General features: G+C 30.6%; 14 protein-coding genes across 14 annotated transcripts; 10 read left to right on the forward strand and 4 right to left on the reverse strand. All coding sequences in view use genetic code 12, as the record gives it.

The window, feature by feature from the left end:
- Window positions 1-30: 30 nt before the first annotated feature.
- KGF55_004115 (uncharacterized protein) lies at window positions 31-1,671 on the forward strand (the record flags this gene model as incomplete). The annotated part of the gene is made up of 1 exon (XM_051758984.1): window positions 31-1,671. One exon carries the CDS (start codon window positions 31-33, stop codon window positions 1,669-1,671), a length of 1,641 nt encoding a protein of 546 aa, XP_051613124.1.
- A 115-nt stretch (window positions 1,672-1,786) lies between these two features.
- COQ4 (ubiquinone biosynthesis protein) lies at window positions 1,787-2,785 on the forward strand (the record flags this gene model as incomplete). Its single annotated transcript, XM_051758985.1, has 1 exon — window positions 1,787-2,785. One exon carries the CDS (start codon window positions 1,787-1,789, stop codon window positions 2,783-2,785), a length of 999 nt encoding a protein of 332 aa, XP_051613125.1.
- Window positions 2,786-3,279: 494 nt separating this feature from the next.
- KGF55_004117 (uncharacterized protein) lies at window positions 3,280-4,095 on the forward strand (the record flags this gene model as incomplete). Its single annotated transcript, XM_051758987.1, has 2 exons — window positions 3,280-3,315; window positions 3,385-4,095. The coding sequence occupies 2 exons, from the start codon at window positions 3,280-3,282 to the stop codon at window positions 4,093-4,095; spliced, it is 747 nt and encodes a 248-aa protein (XP_051613126.1).
- A 76-nt stretch (window positions 4,096-4,171) lies between these two features.
- KGF55_004118 (uncharacterized protein) lies at window positions 4,172-4,594 on the reverse strand (the record flags this gene model as incomplete). Its single annotated transcript, XM_051758988.1, has 1 exon — window positions 4,172-4,594. One exon carries the CDS (start codon window positions 4,592-4,594, stop codon window positions 4,172-4,174), a length of 423 nt encoding a protein of 140 aa, XP_051613127.1.
- A 217-nt stretch (window positions 4,595-4,811) lies between these two features.
- GGA2 (phosphatidylinositol 4-phosphate-binding protein) lies at window positions 4,812-6,563 on the forward strand (the record flags this gene model as incomplete). The annotated part of the gene is made up of 1 exon (XM_051758989.1): window positions 4,812-6,563. One exon carries the CDS (start codon window positions 4,812-4,814, stop codon window positions 6,561-6,563), a length of 1,752 nt encoding a protein of 583 aa, XP_051613128.1.
- Window positions 6,564-6,697: 134 nt separating this feature from the next.
- On the reverse strand, window positions 6,698-7,864 carry KGF55_004120 (uncharacterized protein; the record flags this gene model as incomplete). The annotated part of the gene is made up of 1 exon (XM_051758990.1): window positions 6,698-7,864. One exon carries the CDS (start codon window positions 7,862-7,864, stop codon window positions 6,698-6,700), a length of 1,167 nt encoding a protein of 388 aa, XP_051613129.1.
- Window positions 7,865-8,212: 348 nt separating this feature from the next.
- On the reverse strand, window positions 8,213-8,674 carry SPC19 (Spc19p; the record flags this gene model as incomplete). The annotated part of the gene is made up of 1 exon (XM_051758991.1): window positions 8,213-8,674. One exon carries the CDS (start codon window positions 8,672-8,674, stop codon window positions 8,213-8,215), a length of 462 nt encoding a protein of 153 aa, XP_051613130.1.
- A 455-nt stretch (window positions 8,675-9,129) lies between these two features.
- KGF55_004122 (uncharacterized protein) lies at window positions 9,130-11,034 on the forward strand (the record flags this gene model as incomplete). The annotated part of the gene is made up of 1 exon (XM_051758992.1): window positions 9,130-11,034. One exon carries the CDS (start codon window positions 9,130-9,132, stop codon window positions 11,032-11,034), a length of 1,905 nt encoding a protein of 634 aa, XP_051613131.1.
- Window positions 11,035-11,248: 214 nt separating this feature from the next.
- On the reverse strand, window positions 11,249-11,716 carry KGF55_004123 (succinate dehydrogenase membrane anchor subunit; the record flags this gene model as incomplete). The annotated part of the gene is made up of 1 exon (XM_051758993.1): window positions 11,249-11,716. One exon carries the CDS (start codon window positions 11,714-11,716, stop codon window positions 11,249-11,251), a length of 468 nt encoding a protein of 155 aa, XP_051613132.1.
- Window positions 11,717-12,317: 601 nt separating this feature from the next.
- On the forward strand, window positions 12,318-13,367 carry KGF55_004124 (guanine nucleotide exchange factor; the record flags this gene model as incomplete). Its single annotated transcript, XM_051758994.1, has 1 exon — window positions 12,318-13,367. One exon carries the CDS (start codon window positions 12,318-12,320, stop codon window positions 13,365-13,367), a length of 1,050 nt encoding a protein of 349 aa, XP_051613133.1.
- Window positions 13,368-13,601: 234 nt separating this feature from the next.
- On the forward strand, window positions 13,602-15,127 carry KGF55_004125 (YDL086W; the record flags this gene model as incomplete). The annotated part of the gene is made up of 3 exons (XM_051758995.1): window positions 13,602-13,743; window positions 14,258-14,366; window positions 14,434-15,127. 3 exons carry the CDS (start codon window positions 13,602-13,604, stop codon window positions 15,125-15,127), a joined length of 945 nt encoding a protein of 314 aa, XP_051613134.1.
- A 150-nt stretch (window positions 15,128-15,277) lies between these two features.
- Window positions 15,278-16,324, forward strand: TIF34 (translation initiation factor eIF3 subunit i; the record flags this gene model as incomplete). Its single annotated transcript, XM_051758996.1, has 1 exon — window positions 15,278-16,324. One exon carries the CDS (start codon window positions 15,278-15,280, stop codon window positions 16,322-16,324), a length of 1,047 nt encoding a protein of 348 aa, XP_051613135.1.
- A 308-nt stretch (window positions 16,325-16,632) lies between these two features.
- On the forward strand, window positions 16,633-19,176 carry RAD16 (DNA repair protein; the record flags this gene model as incomplete). Its single annotated transcript, XM_051758998.1, has 1 exon — window positions 16,633-19,176. The coding sequence occupies one exon, from the start codon at window positions 16,633-16,635 to the stop codon at window positions 19,174-19,176; it is 2,544 nt and encodes an 847-aa protein (XP_051613136.1).
- A 431-nt stretch (window positions 19,177-19,607) lies between these two features.
- On the forward strand, window positions 19,608-23,789 carry LYS2 (L-aminoadipate-semialdehyde dehydrogenase; the record flags this gene model as incomplete). The annotated part of the gene is made up of 1 exon (XM_051758999.1): window positions 19,608-23,789. One exon carries the CDS (start codon window positions 19,608-19,610, stop codon window positions 23,787-23,789), a length of 4,182 nt encoding a protein of 1,393 aa, XP_051613137.1.
- Between the last annotated feature and the right edge of the window lie 98 nt (window positions 23,790-23,887).

Raw genomic sequence — 23,887 nt, forward strand, 5'->3', positions numbered from 1 at the left:
TGAATAAATGTTTTGCTCACCATTAGAAAAATGTCAAGATATAAGGAAATTCAATCTAAGTCTAAACCTGTATCAATTGCAACAACAAATACCAATGTAACAAGTTATGATCATCAACAGGTATCATCAACTCCCCCACCAATTGACACAAAACAATCAAGTACAGATGTAAAGGAAAGCCTAAGACCAAAATCCAAAATACAAGCCTATTCGCGACAACAACTGGCTCATTATGCTATAACCAAAAAGGACATAAAACTACTCACAAAGAAGGAAGATGAACTTAAACATCAAAAACAAGAAGTTGAAACAGATGAAAATCATAACTTTAAAGAAATTGAATTTTTAAATCAATTATATTTAAAAACTAATTCCACTACAATATCCAAAGAATTGAATAATAAGATACCCAATATAACCTCGAATACTAATCTAAATTGGTCAATTCATATTTTTCTTTCTACTATAATGGTGAAATTTATCAATTCTTGGTATTTGACTAAATTAAACACTAACGAATTTGAATTTATTGAGAAATTATATAATGAAGTTATAATTGTTTTTGCTAAGGATTTAAATCTGAGGATTTGCAAGATTTTTGAAAATGAAGATAAAATATTAACTTTTGTTGATAATTTGATACATATATTAAATGAACATTTAAACGAATTTGTTGATAAAGATTTGAGAAAGTATCCTAATAAGGTGATAAATGATTATTATTATGAATCAAAAAGCTGTAATAGTCTAGCTTATGAACCCAATTTAAAACCAAGCGAAATACTAAATCAATATTTAGCTCAAAAACATATAATTTTTGATCCGAGTAATGAAGAAACACAACTTCTGTATTTTAGAATCATGGTAAAAAAGATTTTACAAACTACATTCAAAGATCCAAATAATATCATATTTAACTCAAAAATTTCAAGTGATTTAGTTATACTTATAATAAGTGATTTAATACTCAACAAGTTATTTGAAAGATTATCATCAGAAGAATTTTTTATTGGTAATTTTGATAAAGTTATCAGTAATTTACTATTAACGATCAAGTCCAAAAAGAAAGTAAAAGAAGAAAAATTATCCATGCTAAGCAAATTAAATCGAATAATCAATAGCACAGCTTTGGGAATAAGTTATTTGACCAAATATCGAGATCATTCATTTGACTTTTTAAAATCTTCAATTTTCAATTTGTTGAATAATTTATTCTTCATAGACGTATACAAGCCAATGATATATGGATTGTTTTATTCTACAAATAGTTTGATTTTGATGTTTGCTGGCTTACATAATTTGATGAATACTTTGATCTTGAATTTTATTTTCTATCAAATCAAAAAATTGCAATTTGAAGAAAAGTTGAGTGGATTGATTGATGATTTGAGGGTGCAATTATTTTATGAAAATAAAACTGAATTGAAACAAGAAGAACAAACCGAAATGCTTAGGTTAAAAGAATTATCTGATAAAGTGAAAGAATTGCTTCAAAGTATACCTATAGTTACCAAATTATACAGTAATGAGGAACATTTAACAAATACTTTTAATCTGATTTTAATAATATTTACTAAAGACGAAGAAATTGATCCAAGAAATAAAATGAACAAGTATTTGGTTATCAAATTGTTGGATTATATAGTTCATTCTTTATATACTGAAATATAAGATATGTACCCTTGTTTTTGTGTAATATGTATTTTCTCGTATTTTATTGTAGAATCATGAAAAGTAAACCAATCACTTATCAAAAATCCAATTTCAACACAATTCATAATTAACAATGGAGTGGCTAAGACTGTCGTCACGATACTCCAGTAGGTTGCTACAGAAGCAGATCAATCTTCAATTATATTTGGGTCAAAGAAGAAATTTTGTATTTACAACATTAGCAACTACTTTATTTGGGTCAATTTTATGGTCAAAAAACAATGTCTTAGCATCAAAGATGGAGAATGGAGAACTACATTATAATGATCCAAACAAAAGCATGACAACAAAAGCAAATCAAAAACCAACATTTCAAAGATCAAAACCAGATTATCCTAGTCATATTCCATTAAGTAATATCGAAAAATTTATGATGTTTGTAGGTTCATCAATTGGATCGTTTTATCATCCAGAAAGAAATGAATTTATTGTTGCTTTGGGGGAATCCACTGCTATTGAACCTGTTTTGAAAAGTTTACAAAAGACAATGTTAAGTGATCCTGTGGGAAGACAAATTTTGAAAGAAAGACCAAGAATCACAAGTACTTCATTAGATTTAGATTATTTAAGATCATTACCTGATAATACTATTGGAAAACAATACATAATATGGCTAGATAAAGAAGGAGTAAGTCCAGATACTAGAGTTGAGGTGAAATACATAGATAATGAAGAATTAGCATATATTTTTCAAAGATATAGAGAATGTCATGATTTTTATCATGCAATAACTGGATTACCAATAATTATAGAAGGTGAAATATCAGTAAAAATATTGGAGTATTTGAATATAGGTATACCGATGAGTGGATTAGGCTCATTATTTGCACCACTACGTTTAAAGAAAAGTCAAAGAAAAAGATTAAGAGAAATTTATTATCCTTGGGCTTTTAAAAATGGTCTTTATTCGAAACCATTAATTAATGTATATTGGGAAAAGATATTGGAAAAGAATATTGATGAATTTAGAAAAGAAATGAAAATTGAACCACCACCAGACTTAAGGGGATTAAGGAAAGATTATTTTGCTGAAAAAAGAAAAGAAAAAGAGTTGAAAAATCAAATGATATAGATTTTATAGGTGATTTTGATGGAACGCATCATATTTAAAATTACTATACATTTCTATATTCAACCTTTTGTGATTCGAATAACTTGAAACAAACTTGTTCCAAAAAATATTAGCCCCAAAAAAAAGCTACCAAATAAAAATTAGACGAAAAGGCTGTACAAGAGTCTTAATAGTTATGCTAAAAAAACTGATTCAGATCACATTTGAGTCCGAAACACATTTAATAATATTCTCTAACGATTTTAAAAGAATGTTTTAGTTTGCCGATCGAAAGATTCACATGAAACGTATTTGAATTTTATTTTTGTTTATTTGTGTTTGAAAATATTTACTTGAGATGAAATTGTTTAATTAAATGAAATAATATAAATATATAGCAACATTCCGTTTTGTTTCACTCTGCTCTAATATTATGCTTTAATTATATTAACCTTGTATAACAGCTATTTTGAGAATTCAATACAGACTAGATCTACATCAGCTTTTCACTAGTCATGTCTCAAATTTTGTATAAGTATTTTTTAAATAAAGTATGTGTATAAAAAGCCACTCAGAAATTTATTATAATGTGATAATTATACTAACTAAAAAATTTGAAGACAAAATTAGATCATTTAGTTACTTTTGGAGCACCTGAGGAGGATCCATATTACGAAGAAATTCCAGACAAAGACTTACATTTTTATCAAAGGAAAGGAGCCAAAAGAAAAAGAAAATTACCATCTTACATCCCTAAACATGATTTAAAAATATTGAATAAAGTCAAAAGCCGAGCTTATACTTTAGACCTACAATTAAGTTTATGTGGTCTCAGAATTGGATGGTCTGCTGTAATTGGATTAATTCCTTGGATTGGTGATTTAATTGCTTTTTATTTTGCTCTTCAATTGGTGAAAACTGCTAAAAAGATCGAAGGTGGTTTACCGAAGAGTTTAGAGACTGAAATGATGGCGAATGTTACATTTGATTTTGGGATTGGTTTGATACCTATAGTAGGAGACTTTATCAATGTTTTGTACAAATGTAACTCTAGGAATTTCATTTTGTTGGAAAAGCACTTGGTAAAAAAATATGGTAATGTTCAGAATAATCAACAAGCGATTGGTAATAATACAAACCCTTCAGGTCCAGCAGCAGCAAGTACAACAAAAGCAAATGCTACGCAAGGCAAAACTACTGCTGCTCGTGAAATAGATCAGCCATACAATCCAGAATTACCAAGAGCTCAAAATAACATACCACCAACTTACCCTGGACGATCGGTTCCTAAAAGATCAGTTGACACTACTGAAATTGGAAACAAAGTTTAGTTAAATATTTCATTCTGTTTCCATTGCATTGTATATTTAGTCAGGTAATTTAATCAATTAAAATTTTTTGCTATAATCATCCAAGTTCTTTGAACCTCAGTTCAATCGCGTCCAACCTATGGTTAAATTCTTCAACGAATAAAACTAACTGATCTATCTTCAGAAACTCTAACTCTAGTTCATTACATTTTTTCATTAGTTCATCAATCTTCTCATACTGAGTTGATAGCTTCAATTGTTTCTCAAAATAATCTTCGTTAATGTATCGTTGTTTTTGTAGAATTGACGTATATGTTTGATCTGTTAGGGTTTTGATATAGTCCTTAATTTTGTACATTAAGTAGTCATAACTTAATGATAGTTGATGTAATTCTAATGGATCTGATTCAGAAATAGGATCTGTATCTTGAGAGCGTTCTTGCGGAGATGGCAGTTTTAGCTCTGCATCTTTATGTTTTTGCTTATTTGCAGTTGTGCTTTGGTGTTTCGTATGATCCATACATGAAGTTAACTTGATATCTGAATTGATCCAATTATGTTCTGGTTGGATCCAAATGTGGATTGAATTAAAAGTAAATCGTTGTCTTATCCGGAAAAAATAAATTTGAACAAAAAATTCGGAATCAGCAAACTAATTTTAATTCAACGACAATAAAAGACAATCTTATCTTATCAATTGAACAACCAATTTTTGCTACACAGTCAATTCAACTGACATGGCATCATCATACTCGTTGGATAAAATAAATCCGAAGTTATTGAGAAGAATATACCGAGCATGCAGACCAACAAACGATGAACCAAATTTAGCGCTTAATTTAGAAATTTGTGATTATGTGAACGCAAAGAAGGGATCAGCTCCAAGAGATGCTGCCATAGCTGTCGTTAAGTTAATTAGTCAAAAAGATCCTCAAACTTCTGAATTAGCTCTTGCTTTATTGGATAATTTGGTCAAAAATTGTGGATACCCATTCCATTTACAAATTTCAAGAAAGGAGTTTCTTAATGAGTTGGTCAAAAGATTTCCCGAGAGACCTACATTAAGGTACTCGAGAGTTCAACGTTTGATCTTAGCACAAATTGAAGAATGGTATCAAACCATATGCCGTACCTCCAAATATAAAGAAGATTTTGGTTATATTAAAGATATGCATAGATTATTGTCAAATAAAGGTTATATATTCCCAGAAGTAAAAGTTGAAGACATTGCAGTATTAAACCCAGGAGATAATTTGAAATCGTTAGATGATCTTCAACAAGAAGAAGCAACGGTACATTCTGCCAAATTACAGGAATTGATTAGAAGAGGTAGACCACAAGATTTACAAGAAGCCAATAAATTAATGAAAATTATGGCAGGGTTTAAAGATGATAACTTGAAGGAAAACAAAAAACAATTAAAAGACGATATTGTCAGATTGACCAGAAAAGTGGAGATTTTGAGTGAGATGTTGACTTCGATAGAATCTACTGGTTCTAAAATCGATGATAACTCAGATGAAGCTTTGGTGGAATTATATAGCTCTATTAAAAGCTCCCAGCCTATTATAAATAAGATAATTGAACAAGGAGATGATGGGGAAGATGACATTCATGGTCTTTTATCACTCAATGACGATGTTAATAATGTAATCAATAAGTTCCAATTATTGAAAGGTGGGAATGTTGAAGAGGCAAGTAAAATCAAAGTATCTGGTGGTGGAAACGCTGGTGCCGACTTGAATTTGATAGATTTTGATGATGCACCTGAAGATGTCACTGCAAGCAAAGAGCAAGGATATAATGACTTATTGAGTGACTTATCTAATTTGACATTTGGAGATAATAATTTGAACTCTTCATCTAATGGTTCACAAGTAAATCCACTAAATTTATATGGCTCTGGTGGCTCAATAGCACTTGGAGGCAATCAAGTAACACCCATTCAACAACCAAAACCATCTTCTGCTAACAACAATTCTTCCAAATCCTCAAATTTAGATTTGTTAAGTGATTTAAATTCGCCATCACCACAATTACAATCCAATATAAGTAAACAAACCTCAATCAACTTAGATCCTTTTGGGTTTGATTTTCCATCGACTACACCATCAAGTTTACAACAATCATCACAATCCCAACAATCACAAAATTATATCAAGATTTTAACCATAGACCAAACAAGTAATTTGAAAATTGAAGTTGGAGTATTACAAGAACAGACGAACCTATTCAAGGGGAAAATATTATTTTCCAACCAATCCAATAAGACTATATCAAATGTTAAATTTATGATCGCTGTACCAAAATCTTGTAAATTAGATTTGAAATCACAATCTAATGATATATTATACGGATTCAATAATCACGGCATATCCCAAGAGTTCAGTGTTGAAAATCCTCAGAGCAAGCAATTGAAAATAAAATGGAAAGTAGAGTATAAGATCGATAATGAAGTCAAAGAAGATACAGGAGTATCAGTTCTATAGATAATTTTTTTTTTTCATTAAAGTAAATCGAAATATAGCAAATATAAAATGTTTAAATCGCATGAACAAAGTATAGGAACGAAGAATTGAAATCACAGCACCAATTATATAGATATTCAAACCGAATTTGAAACTTAAGGTTTGACTAAGGAATCGTTGATAACGAATATCAAACCATTTTCAACTTGTTTGACAGTATCAACTGGAATCCATTTTAGATTATTAGCTTTAATGTAGAACCTTTGGGTCAATAAATCTTGTTTAATTTTCAAATTTTCACCATTATCTAAAGTGGTCAATACGACTTTTTTATTACCATTCCCTTTTTCATCATCATTCTCAATAGTAATCTTATTCTCAAAATTAGTAACAATGTGACCGTTCAAAAAGTTATTTAAATTATCCTGTAATATTAAATCTTGCTCTTTCTCACCTGTTACTGCATCTATATTTTTTGGAAACTCCCATGGTTTTAAATTTGATAATTTGTTTTCAATAGCATCATCAGTAGGGGTTATGATTAGCATATTTGAGTCCAAACTTTCTGTTTTAGAATTTAAATTTGAATTGCCCCTAATATATCCAGCAAAAATTGAGATTGATTTTAATTGAGGTAAGATGGATTGCAATAAGTTATTGAAAGAGTCAGATGCGTTAAATGTGAAGATCAAGTCGTTGTTTTTAGACTCTTCTTCACCCTTACTGCCATCTAAAATTTGTTGTTCATCACTTCGTTTGCTATTTGATTTTGCAAACTGCTCAATGTTGAATTTGTTTTTGGCATCTCTTTTCGATTTTGAGTCATTTTCGGTAACAAAATCTGACAAACTTACTGTATCTTTTCTCTTTGTCTTGGTAGATTCATCCTTCAATGCATTCAATATATCAGTTAAATTCGGTGTGTTTTTAGCATCTCTTTTGTTTTTGTTTTTGTTTCCGGATGGTCCCAATTTGCTAAAAATTTCTTCAAAATCTGGGATATCTTTTGCATCTCTTGTACTAATTTCCCTCAAAGTTTCATAAATTTCTTCAAGAGCCGGTGTATTTTTAGCATCTCTTTTAAATTTAGAATCTCCCAATGATTTAAATAATTCTTCCAAATCTGGGGTGATTTTAGCTTCTCTTTTCTCACTTATAATTTCTAAACTCTCTTTCAATGCTTGTAAATTGGCAATGTTTTTAGGTTCGGCTTCTCTTTTGTCGATTTTACCTGAATCTTTTAATGCTTGTAAGTTGATAACATTTTTTGATGATACCATAGTTGAAAATGCAACCACAAATATTATCGATAAGACCTTCATGTTAATTATAACAGATATATTAATAACTAGAAAATTTGTTGATTGATTAGCAGTTGAATGAAGGAAATTAAGGATGTAACAGTTAGCTTGTTTAAAGGGATAATGCTTAGGCTAATCTATTTATTTACTTACTTGACGAGAAATTTAAAACGAGACTAGAATGACATATTTTTACTGTCATAATGTCATTAATCCCGACTTTGTCAACAAATGCTTGATCACTTTATCAAGAAATGCTTGATCCCCTGTCGAGCTTTGTAAATTTGGCAGCTAAAACTCAGAGTAAACAATTACAATGATTTGCTTTTCATAACAGTCGTAACTATGTATTCAAAAACACAAATGAGACTAAGAGAGCCTCAGATTTAAACTATATTTTAATCTTAACTTATGTGCCCTTAAGTCTCTCAACTTCCTAACTTTAAATTCATCGTATCTAGCATCTTTCAACAATTGTTCAAAATTTATTTCTTGATCGTTTGATTTATATCGTTTCAATTTTTCACGTAAGTTTGTTAAGGTTGAAGATAAGTTATTTCTTTTATGTTCAAGTTTGTTTACCTCATTCTGAATCTTAACATAGTGTTTCATTATCTGGGGCGTTATTGTATTTCTGTAATTCTCTTTGGCATCTTCAACATCTAATTTTGGTACCAATCCATAAGTTCTAGTTGAAGTCAAAACTTGTTTTAATCTCAAACTATCTTTTGTTGTTTCTCTTAATAACTCACTAGAGTTTCGAAGTAATTGAATTGATTCCAGTAGTGAATTATTACAGTTTTCTAAATTGCTATAGGTTGAGCTCGACATGATTCCTTTATCAATTTGTTTATTAATCCTAGAATGCTTCAATGAATCATTGTTTTGACTCCAACTCAATTTTTTTTTGATAAGAGTAAAAGCCGCAACAATTGCTCTTTATGTTTAGTCAATAAACTGAGATAAAAAAATCAAAAGATAATTTAGTAGCTTTACGAATAAATAATTCATAAAATTTTCAGGCAATATACTCAGAATCATATCATTAATACAATCCCTTCATTATCTTTTTAAAGATCATACTACATCTTATCCATCAAATTCAAGTCTACCTTTTGTTGTGGAAGACAAATATTATTAATATATAAGAAGAAAAATAGACGAAAAATAAATCATTGCATACGACCCATATTCTACGACTTTTGATGAAATCCTGTTAATAATAAATCTAAAGATAAACTGGCTTAAGTGTCTTTTTTATTTTATAGTCTATAATATATCAAAGAATGACAGATATATCGGAAAATTTCGACAATCTACAGCATTCTAACAACCTCATGGAAATGAAAAAAGAAAATAAGAAACAACCATTTCCCAATTTAGAACAAAGGAAAGGTGGAGTAATTCACATAAAGAACAATGCACAAAAAAATGGATCCGTCACAAATACAGCTTCAGCTCGTAAAAGATCAAATTCACAATCACAAGTTGTAAATCTACCGATTAAACCAAAAACATCTAGAGACATATCAAATTCATATAATTATAATAATTTCACAAATTCATATCCTAGAAAGAGAAATCAGATACAATATTATGTTACTCTACTACCGTTGAATGATACTTTTGTTAAGAAGCATTTACCAGTTTCGATATTTCCAGAAACAACTAAACTTGGGAGACCAACAGGAACGAAGCACAAACCAGATTTCACAAATGGGTACTTTGATTCGAGAGTTTTATCGAGAAATCATGCACAAATCTACGTTGACTCAAATAATGGAAAATTAATGCTACAAGATTTGGGATCATCGAATGGTACATATCTAAATGACACTAGACTTTCGAATGAGCCAACTGAAGTGAAGATTGGAGATGTCGTTTGTCTTGGGTTTAATGTACAAGCAGAATCAACACATAAACAAATAAGCCTAAAAATAGAAAATGTAGATATTGTTGCAAATACAAAATTTGATACTTCAGCATTAAACAAAAATCAATTTGACACCCCACAATTCAAACATCTTTCATTTGTTGAAGAAATATATCGAAAAATAAATACGGAAGACAAAGAAGCGCAAAAACTGTCAACAAGTTTTGACACCGCAATGTTTGGTGATGTGAATCCAATATTAGATGATGAACTTCTAGGTTTGTTTTTAAATAATACAGGTATATATAATAATTCACAAATCACAAACACATCCACTTTTGAAAAAGTTATCAATACTTTACTCGACACTTTGTCAAAAGTCAAACAGCAATCATCAGCTATTAATTCATTGCAAAATTTTATTACTAATTATGAACAAGAGAAGGACGAATTGAATAAAAAGTACATAGAAGAAGAATTTTCACAAAGAAGTGAAATACTAAGAGAAGAGTTGAAACAAGAGCAACTTAAAAGTAAGTCATTGGAAGGAAAGCTAAATAAATTTAAAACAGACAAAGAAGCTGAGATAGAAGAATTAAATAACAAATTAAAAACAGTTGAAAATGAGAAATCAAGTATGTTTACTTCAATAAAAGATTTACAGGAAAAAATAAATTTCAACGAAAGGAAATACAAAACTTTAACTGAGCAACTAGAGGAACTTCGACAGCCCAAGATTACCAAGGAAGCGTCAACATCTACCTCCGGTGATTTTCTGAATGAAGAGCATGATCTTGTATCTGATGCAATCAACGGATTCATAATGGATTTATCTCGAACACCATCAGTACGTGATAACATGAAAGGTCTAGAAAGTGCGCTGATAAATAAAAGCACTACTTTGAAAGATGCAATTGAATTAACGCCGCCTTCATCAGATAATGAGGAAGAGGAAAATGAACCAGACGAGAATAATGTTGAAGCAGATGAGATCAACCATCAGAACGGAAATCAATCTAGAAAATCCTCAAAAGATTTATACAGAGAAAATTTGTCATCATCATCAATAATAGCTACAAACTTAATGTTAAATGATGTTGAGCCATTTCCAAAGGTTGAAGATTCACCAAGTGTTTCTTCAACGAGTTCAAATATTCTGCTTTCGGAAAGATCTATTCCAGGTTCATCCAATTTAACACAACATAACAAATTTGTTTCAATGAAGTTATCAGATCAGGATAAACAAAGATTTTCCACTTTTGCTATTGCTATGTCTTTCTTATTGTTAGGATATTATTTACAAAGATTGGTTAATTAAATCAATATAGCATTACAGGTTGTTGAATAACATCGATTATTTTTGGACCGTAGTAGCTGTTTATCTTCTAATTTCGATTCTTGTGCTCTTATCATTTCAAATGGTAGAGAATATAATCTTCTGGCTTAAGTAAAAAATGATTTCTTCAATCCTTTTTTAGCCTCATTTTTCCAATTCATCATAACTATAAATATCTTGTTCATTAAATGTCTATTTAAGCTTTCCATATTTTAGAAACTATATTAACTATACCTCCATCCTTTTTTTCCATCACGTAGATACCATAACCAGCAACTCCAGTACCAAAAGTTAACAAATACATGGCATAATTGTACCAATCTCCATAAACTCTTTTTGGAATATAATCTATAATACAAGATTGGAAACCTGCATAACAATGATATAATAATAATGCACTCAAAGTTGAATCAACTAATGTTGAAGCACCTGTAAAAATTGGTAATAAAGTTAAAGGAACTAAGCCAATACTTACCAATCTTTCCGCCGTCCAATGATATGATCCTTCTAATTTATGTGGTTTTGGTGGTACATAAGCATCATTTACCGTTCCAACAATAAATCCTGGTGGTTGAGGTATGGTTTTTATACCTCTAACTAAAGTTGGTCTTACTAGTTTGGATGATAATCTTGAAGTTTGTTGAAGTCCAAGACGTGATAACATAATGATGTGTATATGAATGAATGGATTGTTTTAAACTTGAATATATAAAAGGATTGATATTTGGTTTCCCCGGGTTTTGATATAAATCAATTTTTACAAAATTGTCTTACGCTTATTTTCGAGACTTTTTTAATTGGTTGACTTATATACAGGTGTTTTAAGACAAAACATTGAGAAAATGTGACAATAAAAATGTCACTTAAAAATGTCACTAGCACTTGCAAAAAAATAATAAATCTTAGGCTAAGACTTGGTCTCGTTTATGAATGCTCAGAATGTGATTTCAATTTCATGAACTTTGTTCACGTTAAATAATTTGATATACTTTTACAACTTCCAACAAGGATTGGTCTTTGTTGAACATGAACCATCACTGTTGTTGATGTTATTGAGATGTTCTTTTTTTGTGATACATCTTTCTTACACTTCAGCTTTGCTCAGCTTTAGACTATAATAGTGATTCAAAGTGGTAGCATAAATTTGCAACGTAAAACGTATTTACGTGGTGATTAATTTTTAGAGCGTGGTGGAAAAAAATAATGATCTATCAGTCAGGAGAAGTTACAGCACAAATACTTTAACAATTACTACACAACCTAGCATGGAATTTGATTTAGAGCCAACATTAGAAGCGTTAATAAAACAAGATACATTAAAATGGATTTTTGTAGGAGGGAAAGGTGGTGTTGGTAAAACAACAACTTCATCATCAATAGCCGTTCAATTGGCTTTACAACATCCAGAATCCGAATTTTTATTAATCTCAACGGATCCAGCTCATAATTTATCAGATGCATTTTGTCAAAAATTTGGAAAAGACGCAAGAAAAGTTGAAGGGTTATCCAACTTATCATGTATGGAAATAGATCCTGAAGCAGCTATGAGTGATTTACAGCAGCAAGCATCACAATATAATAATGATCCAAATGATCCTATAAAAAGTATTATGAATGATATGACTGGTTCAATACCTGGTATAGATGAAGCTTTATCTTTTATGGAAGTTTTGAAACATATCAAAAACCAAAAAGTAAATGAAGGGGATAGTAAAGATAAAATTTCATACAAAACGATCATATTCGACACTGCTCCTACTGGACATACACTACGTTTTTTACAATTGCCTTCTACTTTACAAAAATTGTTAGGCAAATTTCAACAATTATCTGGGAAATTAGGTCCAATGATGAGTATGTTAGGTGGAGGAGGAGCAGGTCAACAAGATATATTTGAAAAATTAAATGATGTTCAAAAAAATGTTGCAGAAGTAAATGAACAATTTACAGATCCAGATTTAACAACGTTTGTGTGTGTTTGTATATCCGAATTTTTATCATTATATGAAACTGAAAGAATGATTCAAGAGTTAATGTCATATAAGATGGATGTTAATTCAATAGTCGTAAATCAATTATTATTCGCTGACGATGACGAAAATCCATGTCAAAGATGTGTAAGTAGATGGAAAATGCAAAAAAAATATTTGGATCAAATGGCTGATCTTTATGAAGATTATCACTTAGTTAAAATGCCACTATTAGGTACAGAAATTAGAGGTGTTGAAAATTTAAAAAAGTTTTCTAAATTTCTTTTGGTACCTTATGATCCAAAGAAGGACAATTCTTTGATTACTGAGATCAAAAATGTATAATATATACATGTATAAATACATCCATATAGAAGTAGATTTGTTAATCAAAAATTATAGTAATAGCCTATATTTTGTATAACTCTCACTACAAAGATCCTGCAGATAAACTCAGTATAGTAAAATCGAAAAACGATTTAATAAAAATTTGGTCCATTGATTTCAATATAGTCTGAACTAAACCAGGTTCTTTAATACCGCATTCAGTGGTTGCATTAATTTGTTAATACTACATTCATGGCAAGAGGTAATCAAAGAGATTTAGCTAGAGCTAAAAACTTAAAAAAGCAGGAAGAAGCAAAAAAAAGTCAAAAGCAAGGTGATAAAAATAAGAGAATGGAAAATGATGCTGAAAAAATGAGAGCAAAACAAGCAGCAGGTATGTAATCAGAATAATGGAACTTTAATCTTATGATTGATATTAACTTGATAATTTTAGCCGATGCTAAGAAGGAAGCGGAGAGATTATCGAAAATCCAGAAGAAGTGATTTGGGCAATTTGTATGGTCTTAATTCATATCATTCTCAATTGAATTATCGTATTTGGATCTTCATTCTTCATGGTTCTATGTAAATTCATGTAAATAGAAGCATAAATGTACACTTGCAATACAAGACACGCTGGAATATATTATTTTTTAAGTACATAAGATGCGGCTTTTCAACCCCATAATTAGTAATTTCCAGAGATTGGAAATTATTTAATTTTACATTCTAAACCTTAAATTTATTTTATTAACTTTAATGAATTATTTTTCAATTTACTTTGCATAATGAATTTTCATTGGTTTATGCATAACTTAAATACTCGCCCTTTCTTCCTTCTATTCTTTCTTTTTGCTTTCCAACATTAATTGCATTCTAAGTATACTCAATTGAATTCAAAATGTTAGTTGAAGATTCATTCGTTGATATTAAAACCAGTAATGGTACTACTATGAGAATTTTTGTTTATCATCCAAAAATTCCAAATTATCCAAATGTCAAATTTCCTGGGGTTGTGTATGTTTGAAAAGTCTAAGAATTTACCATTGAACAATCAATTGCTTTACTAACTAAATAATTTTAGATGTTGGAGTGAAATTTATCAGGTTACTCCACCTGTTACTAGATTTGCAAGAGATATTGCGTCTGCAGGTTTTATCGTTGCATGCCCATCAGTCTATCATGATTTTGAAGGACCAGAAGCATTAGCTTATGATGATGAAGGAACTGATAAAGGTAACAGATACAAAATTGAAAAAGAATTGAAATCATATGATGAAGATATTAAGTTAGCTATTGATTTCTTAATTGGTTTAAAAACTTGTAATGGAAACATTGGTTCAACAGGAATGTGTTTAGGAGGACATTTAGCGTTTAGAACAGCTTTGGATCCAAGAGTGAAAGCTGCTTTTTGTTTCTTTGCAACTGATATCCACATTCATGCTTTAGGAAAAGGTAAAAATGATGATTCCTTAAAAAGATGTAATGAAATTAAAGGTGAATTGATCATGATTTTTGGAGATAAAGATAATCATGTTCCATTAGAAGGTAGAGATCTTATTAGAAGTGAATTAAGAAAGAATAAAGTTGCTTTGACATTTATTGAAATTAATGATGCTCAACATGCATTTGTAAGAGACGAAAATAGTAAAGGTAGATATGATTCTCAAGTCACCAAATTATGTTTTGAATGGTTAATGGAATTATTCAATAGAAAATTGAAATTGGATTACGGTGACCATGATGGTAAAGAAAGAGTTATTGAAGATGTTTGTTGAATCAATAAATAGTGTTTCCAAATAGTAACTAAACACACGACTACTTTTTCTTGTCTATGAAAGATTTTTTTTATTATTTTTTTTTCAGTAGAATAAAGTGAAACAAATCAAAAAAACAACCACCTCCACGAATACATATATAACCTCATAATGAGACCTATAAAGTTAATGGGACACGAGCGTTCCTTAACGCAAGTTAAATATAATAGAGAAGGAGACTTATTGTTTTCTGTGGCAAAAGATAATGCAGCATCAATCTGGTATTCATCAAATGGAGAAAGATTAGGAACTTTGGAAGGACATCAGGGTGTAATTTGGTCGATAGATGTTGATCCAGAATCAAAATTATGTGTCACAGGCGGTGGTGATTTAGCCATAAAATTATGGAAAGTCGAAAATGGTGAGTGTGTATATACTTGGAATAGTCCATCACCAGTAAGAAGAGTATCTTTTTCACCAGATGGTAAGAAATTATTAGCCATTGCTGATCAAGTTATGGGTCATATAGGTACTATTTCTGTATATGATCTCAATCGTGAAGACTTTACATCACAAAATGAACAACCAAGTTTGGTGATAGAGACACAACAAAATGGATCAAAAGCAAATGTGGCAGGATGGGCTGATGATGGAAAATATATAATATCAGGTAATGACGATGGATCAGTTTCAAAATTTGACGCCACTAACGGAAATTTAATACAAACAATACAAGCTCATGGTATACATAATGAAGAAAAAAATGTAAGTTTAACAGATATACAATTTGCCCCAGAAGATAGATCATATTTCATAACATCATCAAAAGACAAATGCGCGGTATTGATTGATGTAGATACCTTTGAAATTTTAAAAGTATATAAAGCAGATGCACCCATGAATACAGCTGCAATCACACCAGTAAAAGATTTTGTTATATTAGGAGGTGGTCAAGAAGCAAGAAATGTTACAACTACTGCTGAATCACAAGGTAAATTCGAGGCAAGATTTTACCATAAGGTTTTTGAAGAAGAGATTGGGCGTGTGAAAGGTCATTTCGGTCCTTTAAATACTATTGCAGTACATCCAGATGGTACTGGTTATAGCAGTGGAGGTGAAGATGGTTTTATTAGAGTTCATACATTTGATAAATCTTATAACGAATTTTTGTTTGACGCTGAAAGGAATGAAAAAGCTGCTGCTGCTGGAACTATATAAATAGTGTTAAATCATTAAGTAATTGTAATAAGAATTAATCACTGTTTATTGTAACTTATCGCCTTATTTCTTGCCATTATTTGTCAACTTTAACACAAAATACAATAATTATTCAGATGTGCAGTTATATACAGGATATGCCGTTTTAATTTATTGCTGCAATTAATTTAATGTGATAAAATCTCACTTCATTTTGTTTCAGATTTATTATAGATTTTTCATTCTTTAGTCAGATACCACACACTTATTTTTCTCCTATTCAACACTTACAACCACTTGAAAATTCATTACCTTCATTATTGAATATTATGTCAAAGTCAGAAAGTTCATCGGATCAAGAATCAAGTCTGAGTGATGTTGGTGGAGGTTTTGTGATTAATGATAAGAATGGCAATAAGAGAAGAAGAACTAGCACAAGAAGAACACCTCAAAGGAAGACTACTAGGAAGACTTCATATGTAGAAATATCAGATAACGACAGTAGTGATGAAGAAATAAACTCAGATACTTTTGCAAACATTGAAACGCCAAAGCAAACGCGTAAAAACGGAACGCGTTCCAAAAAGGTTACACCTAAAAAAGATGCTTCATCTGATGATGACGATGATGATGAAGAATTTACATTAAGCGTGGACGAAATCAAAGACGATAGCTCTTCCGACGATGATGTTGAAATCGTAGGTTCGAGTTTTCAGGATCCAGATGGTTCATCAAGAAATTTAGCTATTGATATAGGATCAGATAATGAAGATGAAGTACCGTTGGCGAATAGACAGCCACCAACACCTCCATCATCAACTTCTGAACAGGTAGATGAACAGCCTAAAAAAAAGCAGAAGCGTGCTCCAGCTAAGAGAAAAAAACCAGCTAAACCCAAAGTATCACATTATGAACGTTCAACTAATAATTTATACACTCATCATCCAGAATTAGTCAATGTATTCCCGGATTTGGCAAAATATGAAGGCATCAAACCTGAAAGAGCACCTCATCCCGAAGGTATGACTTTAAAAATGTTGCCTTTTCAATTGGAAGGTCTTAATTGGTTATTAAAACAAGAAGAAGGTAGGTTTCAAGGTGGTATATTGGCAGATGAAATGGGTATGGGTAAAACTATTCAAACAATTGGTTTATTTATGCATGACACTACCAAAAAACCGAATTTAGTTGTTGGTCCAACAGTTGCTCTTATGCAATGGAAAAATGAAATCGAGAAGCATACTGACGGAAAATTAAAAGTTTTGTTGTTTCATGGTGGTAATAGAGTTAACAAGGTTAAAGAGTTAGAAGGATATGATGTAATTTTAACATCATATTCGGTTTTAGAATCCTCATTTAGAAAACAAAATTATGGATTTAAAAGAAAGGGAAATATGGTGAAAGAAAAATCAGCTTTACATAATACTGTATTTTATAGAGTAGTTTTGGATGAAGCTCATAATATTAAAGACAGAACCTCAGGAACTGCTAGAGCAGCCAATCATTTAAAAACCAAAAAAAGATGGTGTTTAACAGGTACCCCATTACAAAATAGAATTGGTGAAATTTATTCATTAATTAGATATATGAAATTGTGGCCATTTCATATGTATTTTTGTACGAAATGTGACTGTTCAAGTAATGATTGGAAATTTTCAAATGGTAGAACTTGTGATGGTTGTGGACATACTGGAATGTTACATACAAATTATTTCAATCATTTCACTTTAAAAAACATTTTAAAATTTGGTTTAGAAGGTGATGGTATGGAAAGTTTCAAAAATTTAAGATTATTATTAAATAATATTATGTTAAGAAGAACCAAAATTGAAAGAGCTGATGATTTGGGTTTACCACCTAGAATTGTTGAAATTAGACATGATAGATTTAATGAAGAAGAAAGAGATTTATATACATCACTCTATAGTGATTCAAAAAGAAAATTCAATGATTACGTTGCTGAAGGTGTTGTTTTGAACAATTATGCAAATATTTTTACATTGATTACAAGAATGAGACAATTAGCTGATCATCCAGATTTGGTATTAAAAAGATATGGTACTAATCAAATTGCAAACCATATAGATGGTGTTATAATGTGTCAAATTTGTGATGATGAAGCTGAAGAACCTATTGAATCTAAATGTCATCATAGATTTTGTAGAATGTGTGTTCAAGAATATATTGAATCGTTTGATGGTGCTAGTAATAAATTGACTTGTCCTGTATGTCATATTGGATTATCGATAGACTTAGAACAACCTTCAATAGAAGTTGATGAAGAATTATTCACAAAAGCATCAATTGTAAACCGTATTAAACAAGGGTCACATGGTGGAGAATGGAGATCATCAACAAAGATTGAAGCATTAGTTGAAGAATTATATAAATTAAGGTCAGATAAGCACACTATTAAATCAATTGTATTTTCACAATTTACATCAATGTTAGATTTAATTGAATGGAGATTGAAAAGAGCAGGTTTTAAAACAGCAAAATTATCAGGATCTATGTCACCACAACAAAGAGATAATACGATTAAATATTTCATGGATAATATAGAAGTTGAAGTATTTTTGGTCTCATTAAAAGCTGGTGGTGTTGCATTAAATTTATGTGAAGCATCTCAAGTGTTTTTGATGGATCCATGGTGGAACCCAAGTGTTGAATGGCAATCTATGGATAGAGTTCATAGGATTGGTCAAAAAAGACCAATTCGTATAACAAGATTTTGCATAGAAGATAGTATTGAACTGAAAATTATTGAATTACAAGAGAAAAAAGCCAATATGATTCATGCAACAATCAATCATGATGAAGCAGCTGTTAGTAAATTAACTCCGGATGATTTACAGTTTTTGTTCATGAATTAAATAATAATTCAGGTCCTTTTGAAGTAAGATTCCCTAAGAAGCGTTGGTTTGAAAATCCAACATCCAAATCAATTACCTAACTTAATCGACATGTCAACAGGTGCGTTGAATCCTTTGACATTATCTATAAATTAAATTTACTCATCTTAAAAAAGCATCAAATTTAAACCTAGCATTCCTCAATCTAGGTTACATAGCTAGATATATAAAGTAGATTCTAATTCTTAAAACGTACCTGATTTTCTTTCTCTATGTTGTTTCAGCCTGCCCCATATTCAAGTTGACTCATTTATCTTATATGCAAGATTACAAATTTTTTTTAATTTTCCGATTAATTAAGAGCGCTTAACTAATATTTACTTTTAATATATCATTTCAATTTTTCACAGCCAAAATTACACTATACATCAATTATCAAAATCGAATCAAAAATGGCTGATTATTGGGTTGATTACTTGAGTAATCCCACATTATCCGTACTACCACATGATTTTTTGAAACCAGCAAATAACAAATCCGTTGAAGGAAGCTGTACTTTTAAAACATCAAAAGTTTCAGATTTTACAACTGGATTAGCAGTTTTCGCTGCATTGGTTTATAGATTGACTGGTGATGAAGATATTATATTGTCTACTGATACTTCAGCTGAAACTCCTGAATTTATAATAAGGTTGAATTTAACTCCAGAATTGAAATTTGAAGAGTTAGTTGAAAAAGTCAAATCTGAATATGTTAAAAATTCAAATAAAATAGATTATAAAACTTTATCGGAAGTTTCCCAAAAAATCAAGAAACATGCAAAATTGGAAGAAAATCCGGAATTATTTAGATTATCATATCAACATGCAAATCCAAAGCAACAATTGAACACAACCGTCGAAGGGTCAATTCGTGATTTAGCAATATATACAAATGGCACAGACTTTACCATATTTTATAATGCATTACTATATTCCAATGAAAGAATTCAAATTTTAGGTGAACAATTTACTCAGTATATAACAGCAGTAACTGAGAATCCTGATATAATCATAACAAAAGTCAATTTAATAACTCCTACTCAAAAATCAAATTTACCTGATCCAACAATTGATTTAGATTGGTCAGGGTATAGAGGAGCAATCCAAGATATTTTTCAAAAAAATGCTTTAGCACATCCCGATCGAAATTGTGTTGTTGAAACCGAATCATTTTTGGATCCAAGTTCTAAAACAAGGACTTTTTCATATAAACAAATTAATCAAGCATCAAATATAGTTGGAAATTATTTGAAAGAAACTGGAATCAAAAAGGGTGATATAGTAATGATTTATGCTTATCGAGGCGTAGATTTAATGGTTGCAGTGATGGGTGTTTTGAAAGCAGGTGCTACGTTCTCAGTCATTGATCCAGCGTATCCTCCAGCTAGACAGAATATATATTTGTCCGTTGCTAAACCAAAAGGATTAATTGGATTAGAAAAAGCAGGAACTTTAGATAAATTAGTGACTGATTATATTAAGGACGAATTGGATGTTATTACTACCATACCTCAATTAAAAATTCAAGATGATGGATCATTAGTTGGAGGAAAAATTGATGGAAAAGATGTATTGATTGATTATGCTAAATATGCTGATATACCAACAGGTGTAATCGTTGGTCCTGATTCTAACCCCACATTATCATTCACATCGGGATCTGAAGGTATTCCCAAAGGTGTTTTAGGACGTCATTATTCATTAGCTTATTATTTTCCATGGATGGCTAAAAAATTCGGATTATCAGAAAATGATAAATTCACAATGCTATCAGGTATAGCACATGATCCTATACAGAGGGATATGTTTACTCCATTGTTTTTAGGAGCTCAATTATTAGTCCCAACAGCTGATGATATTGGTACACCTGGTAAATTAGCCGAATGGATGGCAAAATATGAAGCAACCGTAACTCATTTAACCCCAGCTATGGGTCAATTATTAAGTGCTCAAGCTACAACTGCTATACCATCATTGCATCATGCCTTCTTTGTTGGTGACATCTTAACCAAAAGAGATTGTTTAAGATTACAAAGTTTAGCTGAAAATGTATATATAGTCAACATGTATGGTACAACAGAAACTCAAAGATCAGTTTCGTATTTCCAAATTGAAAGTAGGAAAGCTAACCCAACTTATTTAAAAAATTTAAAAGATGTTATGCCTGCTGGTACCGGGATGTATAATGTTCAATTATTAGTTGTGAATAGAAATGATACTTCACAAACTTGTGGTGTTGGAGAAGTTGGAGAAATTTACGTTAGAGCTGCTGGTTTGGCTGAGGGATATAGAGGATTACCTGATTTGAATGCTGCTAAATTTATAACGAATTGGTACGTTGATCCTAAAATCTGGATTGAAAAAGATTCTGGTGATGAAGAATGGAGATCTGCTGGTTGGTTAGGACCAAGAGATAGAATGTATAGATCAGGAGATTTAGGAAGATATTTACCAGATGGAAATGTTGAATGTTGTGGTAGGGCAGATGATCAAGTTAAAATTAGAGGATTTAGAATTGAATTGGGTGAAATTGATACTCATTTATCTCAACATCCTTTAGTAAGAGAGAATGTAACTTTAGTTAGAAGAGATAAAGATGAAGAACCAACTTTAATTTCATACATTGTACCGAGAGATTCTCCAGAGTTACAAAATTTCAAATCTGATATTGAAGAAGAGACTGAGGAATTAAATGATCCAATTGTTAAAGGATTAGTTGCATATAGAGAACTCATAAGAGATATTAAGTCATACTTGAAGAAGAAATTAGCTTCTTATGCCATTCCAACAATTATAGTTCCCCTTGTCAAATTGCCATTAAATCCTAATGGTAAAGTAGACAAACCAAAATTACCATTTCCTGATACTGCTCAATTGGCTGCAGTTTCAAAATTAAGTGTTTCTGCAAAAGATATTGAAAATGCTGAAAAGGAAGAATTAACTTCTTTAGAACAACAAATCAAAGATCTTTGGTTTGAAGTTTTACCAAATAGACCAGCTACTATAAGTAAAACTGATTCATTCTTTGATTTAGGTGGACATTCAATCTTAGGTACAAGAATGATTTTTGAATTAAGAAAAAAATTAAATGTTGAGATACCATTGGGAGTCATATTTAAAAATCCAACAGTTGAACAATTTGCAAAAGAAGTTGAAAAACAAATTAAAGGAGGTCAAGATTTTGAATTGGCTGATGGTAGAACCAATGTTGAAGAAAAAATTGAAAAAGATGCGGTTATTGATTATGCACAGGACGCTCAAAATTTATCATCAACTGCTATAAGGACAAATTATGAATCTTTAACTCAATTACCTAGTGACGGTAAAGTAAACATATTTGTCACTGGAGCTACAGGATTTTTAGGATCTTTTATTATTCGTGATTTATTAGAAGCAAGAAAAAATAAACTTGATATTAAAATATATGCACATGTCAGAGCATCATCTAAAGAAGCTGGGTTGGAAAGAATTCGTCAAACTGGTAAAACTTATGGTATTTGGCAAGAATCCTGGACTTCAAATATTGAAGTGGTATTAGGTGATTTATCAAAAGAAAAATTTGGATTAAAAGAATTTGAATGGGAAAATTTAACAAATACTATTGATGTCATAATACATAATGGGGCATTTGTTCATTGGGTATATCCTTATTCTCAATTACGTGATGCAAATGTTATAGGTACAATCAATGTATTAAATTTAGCAGGTGAAGGAAAACCAAAATATTTTGCATTTGTATCATCAACTTCTGCATTAGATACAGATTATTTTGTAAATTTATCAGATGAATTATTAAAACAAGGTAAAGCTGGGTTATCTGAATCAGATGATTTACATGGTTCATCAAAAGGTTTAGGAACTGGTTATGGACAATCAAAATGGTCAGCTGAATATATTATACGTCGTGCTGGTGAACGAGGATTACGTGGGTGTATTATAAGACCAGGTTATGTTACTGGTTTTACTGAAACTGGTGCATCTAATACTGATGATTTCTTATTAAGAATGTTAAAAGGTTCAACTGAATTGGGATATTATCCAAATATAACAAATAATGTAAATATGGTTCCAGTTGATCATGTAGCAAGGGTTGTTACATCAGTTGCTTTAAATCCACCTAAAAGTGATGAATTAGCAGTAGCTCAAGTAACTGGTCATCCAAGAATTCAATTTAATGAATTTTTAGGTAGTTTAAAATCTTATGGTTATAATATTGAAGCTTGTGATTATCCTATTTGGACAAGTAAATTAGAAAAATTTGTTATTGAAGAATCAAAAGAAAGTGCTTTATTCCCACTTTTACATTTTGTATTGGATAATTTGCCACAAGATACAAAAGCTCCTGAATTAGATGATTCAAATACAAGAGCTTCATTGAAACAAGATTCGAATTATACTGGAGTTGATGTTAGTAAAGGTAATGGTGTTACAGTTGATTTGATGGGTACATATATTAGTTATTTAATTAAAATTGGATTTTTACCTAAGCCTCAAGGTAAAGGTGAAAAAGAATTAGTTGATGTTGAACTAACGAAAGAAACTTTGGATTTAATAGCTAAGGGTGCGGGTGGAAGAGGTTCTGCTGCCAAATAAACATCTTATTTAGAAATCTAATAGACTGAGTATAATGTAAATATTTATGAACCGCACTTACTTTTTATAAAATCGATCAAATTTTAAACTTTACGATT

The sequence above is a fragment of the Candida pseudojiufengensis genome, assembly GCF_024610245.1.
Source record: "Candida pseudojiufengensis strain CBS 10847 chromosome Unknown scaffold16, whole genome shotgun sequence".
Lineage (NCBI taxonomy): Eukaryota > Fungi > Ascomycota > Pichiomycetes > Serinales > Debaryomycetaceae > Lodderomyces > Lodderomyces pseudojiufengensis.